An 8,308-nucleotide genomic window follows, 5' to 3' on the forward strand; every position below is an offset into this window, starting at 1 on the left:
ATACATGTTTATAATTAGTGTATATACCTCATTAGTTTTTTAACCTTGATTTTTATTAAGGCAACAGGAAATAAAAGACGTGACTCTCTTTCATGTAACTTGAAATAAAATCTTAGCAACAAGAAAAGAGCGTAAGATAATAAGCAACATATCTATTGAAGAAAGTCTTTTACTTCTCATAAAGTTAGCAGAATTATCCTGTCACTACATAATCAGGCCCAACTGGTATCTCAGATTAATTTGATCTTTATTTTTTTCTAATTACCTGTTATTCTTAATAGAAAATAATCCGATGGGTCAACTTTTTCTAATAAAAAGTGGTTATTTTTATATATAACATTGACCACAATAAGAAATGTTTATCTGTACTACCATTTTCAAGTTTTAGGGGACTCCTGGAATAAATACAGTAGAGTCAAGAATGAATCAAGAGCAGACCAAGGACCATCTGATTAAATATGAATTTCTATCATCTTATTGTAACAAGCAATAGAATTCCAGTATTGAGTAAAAATAAAAATTAAAAAAGCAGAGTTTAGGAAGAGACACAAAAACAAATGATAGGAAATCAGAGAGTGATGGATCCTAGAAACAAAAAGTTGGCAGGAACTAGGTATGATTCTGTCACATGTTTGAAATTCATTTCCATAATTATTTCCTCAATAATATTTTTAGTTTATTAAGTATGGAGCAATAGAGAATACTAGATACTAAACAAGAAAAGAATCCAATAGATTACTTTTAATGTTAAATACTTTCAAAAAGTCCTTTCCAGTAAGATATCTTCATACATTTCATCATGTTAAGAGTTAATGGCCTGGGGCCTCCCTGGTGGCGCAGTGGTTGAGAATCTGCCTGCCAATGCGGGGGACACGGGATCGAGCCCTGGTCTGGGAAGATCCCACATGCCGCGGAGCAACTGGGCCTGTGAGCCACAACTACTGTGCCTGAGTGTCTGGAGCCTGTGCTCCACAACAAGAGAGGCCGCGACAGTGAGAGGCCCGCGCACCGCGATGAAGAGGGGCCCCCACTCGCCTCAACTAGAGAAAGCCCGAGTACAGCAACGAAGACCCAACGCAGCCAAAAATAAATAAATAAATAAAATAAATTTATGGAAAAAAAAAAGAGTTAATGGCCTACCTTACGAACACAGGCCCTAGGAAAGAAATAAATCAGGCTTAATGGTAATTCAGAAATATTCCATAAAATCAGTAAAAACACTGTTACTATTTTTAGGATTTTCATTTTTGAACTATAAAGTAAAATTATGCATGGTACAATATCAAACAGATTGAGAGTAGTTAAAAAAAAAGGTTATTTTCCCCTTACTCAATGTAATATTTCATATTTTCTTTTAATTTGATCCATATGTAATTTCTTAACTCACTTTTAAAAGCATTTAAAAATTTTAATCCATTGTTTTTATTACTTTACTTCTTCCAATTTGCTTATATTATTTTTCCTGTTTTATCTGATTTTTCTACCATCTTATCTTACATCTCTATAGGTACTTCTAGAATGACCTCTTATTATTTGCTTATTTAGTTTAATTTTTAATCTCAGTTTTTATATAGCAAACTATATATGCCAAAATCAACATTTTTTAATACAGAAAGTATAAGAAATGGCACCTTTTTTTTCCTGTAGTTGAACATTTTTTCCAGGTGCTCCAAAGAAGAACCCTAGCCTTAAAGTCTGAACACTGTAAGTGTAAACCATTTTATTTTTTTAAAAATATATACAAACTACCTTCTTTAAAGAGGTACGGAAAATGCAAAAATAGAATCAAAAAGTAAAAATCTGTAGTATATACTTTTGTCCAGGATTTTTTTCTATGCAAGCTATTTTTAATATAATTGCAACAATATCTTTTATTTACTTATTAGGAGTTTCACATGTAATTATGGGGTCACCAGAAACATTATTTTAATGGCTACATATCATTACATTAAATAGCTAAACTCTTTTCCCATTGTCAGGCAATCACCAAATTAAATAAAACGGTATTAGCAGAACTATGCAGGGTGACGGATGTTAACTAGACTTATTATGGTGATCACTTCCCAATATATATAAGTATCAAATCACTGTTGTGAATCTGAAACTAACATAATGTAATATGTCAACTATATCTCAAGTAAAAAATAAGAAACTAATTTCCTATTCTTTTTTTGTGTGTGTGTGCGGTACGCGGGCCTCTCACTGCTGCGGCCTCTCCCGTCGTGGAGCACAGGCTCCGGACGCGCAGGCCCAGCAGCGACGACTCATGGGCCCAGCCGCTCCGCGGCATGCGGGATCCCCCCGGACTGGGGCACGAACCTGCGCCCCCTGCACCAGCAGACGGACTCCCAACCACTGCGCCACTAGGGAAGCCCTAATTTCCTATTCTTGAAAAGGGGGAGAGGGAGTAGAAGGACCAGCATTGATATGAAAGATAAATGCAAACTGAATAGTAAAGAGATTTTAAATCTATTTTTTGAAGCTAAATACCCAACTGTAGGTTTTCCAACCTTGTCTTCCTTAAAAAAAAAAAAAAAAACAACTTTTAATTTGTAAAACCTATGTTCTCTAAAAAATTTAACAAATTGTATGATAATAATTAAATTCCCTTCACACTGGGCTGAGTTTTTTAGTTATTAGATAGAAATCTAGACTACTGGACTTCCCTGGTGGCACAGTAGTTAAGAATCTGCCTGCCGGGCTTCCCTGGTGGCGCAGTGGTTGAGAGTCTGCCTGCCGATGCAGGGGACACGGGTTCGTGCCCCGGTCCGGGAAGATCCCACATGCCGCGGAGCGGCTAGGCCTGTGAGCCGTGGCCGCTGGGCCTGCGCGTCCGGAGCCTGTGCTCCGCAACGGGAGAGGCCACAGCAGTGAGAGGCCCGCGTACCGCAAAAAAAAAAAAAAAAAAAAAAAAAAGAATCTGCCTGCCAATGCAAGGGACACAGGTTCGATCCCTGGTCAGGGAAGATCCCACATGCCACGGAACAACTAAGCCTGTGTGCCACAACTGCTGAGCCTGCGTGCCTAGAGTTCGTGCTCCACAACAAGAGAAGCCACCGCAATGAGAAGCCCGCACACCACAATGAAGTGTAGCCCCCACTTGCCACAACTAGAGAAAGCCTGCACACAGCAACGAAGACCCAACGCGGTGGCGGGGGGGGGGGGGGGGGGGGGGGGGGGGATTAAACCATTAAAAAATACTTTGTTAAAAAAAAAGGAAAAAAGAAACCTAGACTATTGATGTAAAGCATACATACATAAATATTACTAGACAATACTTCATATTATATATCGTAGGGAGTCAGTACAGTATGGTACTTAAGATAACAGATTCTGAAGTGAGACTACCTGAGCTGGAATCTTGGCTCTACAACTTACCAGCTGTGTGACTCTAGGTAAGTTACTGAAACTCCCTATGCCTCCTTAGCTTCCTCATCTGTGAAATGGGGTAATAGTAACAATCTCAAACAGCTGTTATGAGAATTCAGTGAGTTCATATTTGTAAAGTTCCTGGCACATAGTAGGAACTATATAGATGGCTGTTTAAATTTTTAAAATTTTAAATTTAATTTTTCAAATTTAGCTAACATTTATAGAGCTTACTATACACCAGGTTAAATGCTTTACACGAATTTGCCTCAAATAATCTTAACAACACCTCTGATGAAGATATTATTGCCCCCATTTAAAAGAGAAAATTGAAGCACAGAAAGATTAAATGACTAAGCTGAGGTCACACACAAACATCAAACAAGGATTTGAACCCAAGTCTGACCACATAACCTACAAACTTAGCACAGATTGCTCTTATACACTAGGAGCAGTAGCCTCCTGCTGTACAATATCTTGCTGAAATAAGAATTTTTTGTATTTCCTGGAATACAGTATTTTAAAAAGTAATATAAAAAATATCAATATGATACAAAAGTATTTATACCTGAAATGATTATGATGTCTGGTATTTGCTTTAAAATAATACAGCTTGGGGGGAGGAGAGAGGATTAAAAAAACAAGAGTAGACATACTTTGATAGCTATTAAAGTTTGGTGATGGGTACCACCAAACCCATAAATAAATAAATAAACCCATAAACCCATAAATAAACAAAATGATGTGTTCATCATTTTATTCTCTCCACTTCTGTGTATTCTTTAAAATGTCCATAATAAAAGGTTGAAAATAGAAATAGGGTACATAGATTAAATCCTTTCATCACACAAGCAAACAACTTTCTTATGATACCTTGTATCAAAGATATGAGAACATGACATACTTGATACTTATACATTTTACAACTTATATATAATCAATAAAGGGTGGTATTACTTTAAATAATTGAGTATCCTCTCAACCAAAATGAAAAATTAGTTAAAGTATTTTGGCATAAACATGTAAATATACATACTAGATTGTTGCCTGCATTTCCATCAACTTGTTAAAAATATTTGCTTAAATAATTAACACTCGTTTTTTTTTCTTATCTTTCTCCTGCCTGATAATCTCTATGATTATAACACTCTGGTTTGCTGCCCAGAAAATGGATGAGTTTTTGTACAGACAAATATAACTCCACAACATGGTCACAAATTGAACAATACAAATAGAAACAACAAATCTACTTCACTAAGAAACACTTCTAAAAATTCCTTGCCTCAAAGTGTAGTTGATTTTCATACTAATATATACCATAGGTATATATATACCTATGGACTTTTTATAAGTATAAATATAATCAATAATTAATCTGAGAACTTTTATATGCTTTAAATTATAGTTAAAACAATTTAGCTGATACTAAAGGAAAAAAAATTTATTAAGCCAGACACTATACTAGGCATTTTCATACACATTAGCTCACTAAATTTAAGAGATTATATACATCTTTATAAAAGAACATTAAAGTTTAGAGAGGTAAAATCAGTTGCCCAAGGTCACAGAGCTAAAGGTCACAAGTAGCTAAATTGGTATTCAAATTTAAGCTTAATTACAAAACCCGCTTTTTCCCTTGACACCTACACTCAAGTCGAACTTAAATATTTAGGGCCTTTTTTAAGTGGACCATAAAATGCTTATGTTACTGGTTACATATATATTTTACAGTGGCAGCCTGGCTTTGGGTAAAGAGCACCAACTACAACACAAAAGCACTGTTTGTTTCTACTACCGTATGATTTTTTCCCCCCAAGTCTTAATTTCAGCCTCAGGTTACTCATCTTTATAATAGGAAAATTAATATCCTTGCTGTCCAGTTCCCAGGATTACATGATTCAAAAATGACATACGTGAAATCACTTCAAAAACTGCAAAAACAAGTAGTCCTTTTTTTGTCTTAAAATGCTAAAAACAACACAGAATAATGTTTTCTAAAGTAATCGTCAGCTGTTTAAATTATGCTACACATTCTAACATTTCCAGAACTTTCTAAAACCCTTTTTTCTAAGCATAGCTCAATCATCATCTCTATTACTTGGCTTTCCTTATCCTTAAAAATGATGCAAGAGTAATGACATCAATGCTTCTGTAATAAATAATTAATATGCCATTCTGAAATGCTCAGCATATGAAAGTTCTAAATTCTGACTTTCCAAACTAAATATGTGTTTGGTGTCACTCTTTTAGTTATGTTCATGATCTTAATGTTTGAGCCTTTTCATATTCAGTTTGTTTTGTAAAAAACTAGAATCAAGATATGGAATTCTACAGTAGAATACCCAACACATAATTTTTAATAGTTTTGTGGGGTTTTTTCCCAAGGCTTCTCGAAACAGATAAAATAGCTAACAAGGACATCAAACACAGTAACAAAATCCACTAAAACATTCAGCTGCTCTAAAAGAAGGATCAGGCTCTTTAGGAGAAAACTAGATTGTATGAGTTTGCAAAGTTTAACACTTTCTCATTTAAACTCCATTTCAGAGAAAGCCTTTGCATACTCACACAATATGCTTTAAAATGGCACTTTGCTGACCTTCCAATAGTCCAGCTCTATGAAAATTCTGTGATGGGTGTAACTTCAGAGAATCTGAAAAACACAAAAAGCATTAAGTACTTTTTATGCTGAATGACTTAAAAAAAAAAGCCAAGGATAGCATACATCTCTTATATAATTGTCACGTAATTTTAAGAGCTGAAGTCCCTATCTGTGAATATATTCTCGCAAAAGAAGGCTGAATTGCCTCTACACTGGTCTCTATACTAAACTTAGATTTTCATAAAGCATTTGTTTCATGGAAAATTATCTGATGATTACTGCACAAACGGTGTTAATGTCTTGACTATTCTTAGCACCCAACTGTACCACATTAGCCCTTCTCTAAGAATCACCTCTAGATATCGTCTCTTCCTTTCTGACACTCAAAACTACAATATTTCCAAACTATTTCAGGATGGTGACTGCCAACTAAAGTCATCAGAGCAACAGACAATGGCTACAGTTACTAAGTAGGACTCTGTGTACAAACTCAATCGTCAGTCTATAAAGTCCAGCACCTTCCAGAGAAAACCACCTCACTCTGATTCACTTCAACGATTTTAAATACATGAATGTGAAGCTGAAGACCCCCTTTTTGCAGGGGGTGGAATCAGCGGATGGATACATCAAATCAAAAACCGAAGAAACCCTGAATTTCTCAGGAAGGAGGTTCACAATGGCACACAATGTTTTTTTTAACATGGTAAAATAGCCCAGTTATGTCTTTTGCCCCCTCCCAGTGATTTAAAAAGTGACTAAGAGTGCAGTGGGAGCATTTTGGTTTGATGGCCCTTGCACAAGGAACCTGTTCTAACACATTCTTGTGGTGTCCAGTATAGGAATTTAACCCCAGTAGCGATCAGCTCAAGTGTTAATATTTTATATCCCGGGAATCCCCTTCAGGCCTTAGCCAAAAGAGTTTTAAAACGGGAAACTGTGTCCGATGCCCCCTCCCTGCAAGGAGCCCTGGAACGGCAACGAAAGAGAAAATTCTCAAAGGGCAGCAACTGTGCCTGAGCCGGTACCCCTGGGACAGGAGAGGAATAAAACTAATTCAGGGAGAGCACCCCTCTCTTTGTAAAACAGAGGCAGAAGTAAGTAATTAGAATGCCACAGAAGTGCAAAGAGAGGAAAAAAACAAAGAAAGAAAAGGAAAGAAAATTCGGGCTCTTTCCAGACATAAGATGACGAGGAAAGAAGGACGCCTGGTCGAGGGGGGCCGTCCCAACAAGGGGAGGGAGTGGACTAGGCCGGAGGGAGAGGGGGGCAGAACGACGGCGCACAAACAACCTGGAGAGGGAGAAAAATGGTGACCCTGAACCCAGAACCCGCTCCAGGCTATGCCACCCGTTTGGGGGCAACTTTGCCGGGGACGATGGTCCTGGTAAGAGGAGCCGCAGCAGCCGGATCGCGGCGGCCCCAGCGCAGGGCCCAGTCCGGGGTGATCCCCGAGCCGGGGAGGCCAGGGCCGGCCGCTCGAGGAGTGTGGCGGGGCCCGACCGCCGAGGAGCGCTCAGAGCCACCGGGTCCGCAGAGACCCGGGGGCCGACGGCATTTGGGCCCCGTGCGGCCGGCGGCTCCGCGGGGGAGGGGCCGCCACTCCTCCCTGGCCCCTTCCACCAACCCCCGACCTCCTCGGCCTCTCCCCACCCCCCAAGACAAGCCATCCCGGCAGGGGCTCGGCAGCCGCCCCCGACCGGGACCCCTCCGGCTCCGCGGCGCTGGGCCTCCCCGCCCCCACGCCCCAGCCCCCAGCCTGACTCACCTCGCGAGTACAGGGACTTGGGCGACTCCAGGTCTAGGTCCGCGCTGAGCAATGAGATGAAGTCCGAGGGCATCGCAGCTCGACCCAGCCCGGCCCGAGGGCAGCGGGAGGGGGGGAGCGGCGGTGGCGGCGGCACCTCCTCTCCGGGACCGCGGGCACCGAACCGGGGGCGGCAGGCGAAGGCGGCTGCCGCTGCCTCCTCCTCGAGGGCAGTGACTTCCACTGAGCCGAGGACCGAGGAAACGGCGTCGGGGTGGAGGGGAAACTCCACGGAGACTAATTTTCGGCGAGCCAGGAGGGGGGTTCAGGGCGGGGAAAGGGAGGGGGAGAGCCAACGGGTCCGTTTCGTGCTTCTCCTCAGCGAAAACTGACGGTCGCTGCCGCCACCGCCGCCGCCGCCGCCGCTGACAGGAATCTGAGCCCCGCCTCCCGCGGGGCACTGCGCAGGCGCGGAAGGGGGGCGCCCCAGAGCGGGGAAGAGCCCGGGCGACGCCGGAGGGCGGAGCGGCGCACCACGGAACAGCATCAACAAGGGCTTCGCTTCCTGCGAACAGCGGCCTGGGGCTGCTGTT

General features: G+C 41.1%; 1 protein-coding gene across 4 annotated transcripts in view; it reads right to left on the reverse strand.

Moving 5' to 3' along the window:
* The window catches only part of NFAT5 (nuclear factor of activated T cells 5), a 132,873-nt gene extending 124,769 nt beyond the window's left edge, over positions 1-8,104 (reverse strand). For 2 of the 4 annotated variants that reach the window (XM_082863371.1, XM_082863370.1), the window contains exons 1-2: positions 7,737-8,104; positions 5,969-6,022 (exon numbers count right to left, since the gene is read on the reverse strand). In XM_082863371.1, coding sequence (XP_082719497.1) covers positions 5,969-6,022; positions 7,737-7,809 — 127 coding nt within the window. In that variant the 5' untranslated portion in view covers positions 7,810-8,104. The remainder of the gene's footprint in view (positions 1-5,968; positions 6,023-7,736) is intronic. The other 2 variants (XM_082863373.1, XM_082863372.1) reach the window with 1 other exon arrangement.
* Positions 8,105-8,308: the final 204 nt, after the last annotated feature.

The sequence above is a fragment of the Leucopleurus acutus genome (genome assembly GCF_964270905.1).
Source record: "Leucopleurus acutus genome assembly, chromosome: 20".
Lineage (NCBI taxonomy): Eukaryota > Metazoa > Chordata > Mammalia > Artiodactyla > Delphinidae > Leucopleurus > Leucopleurus acutus.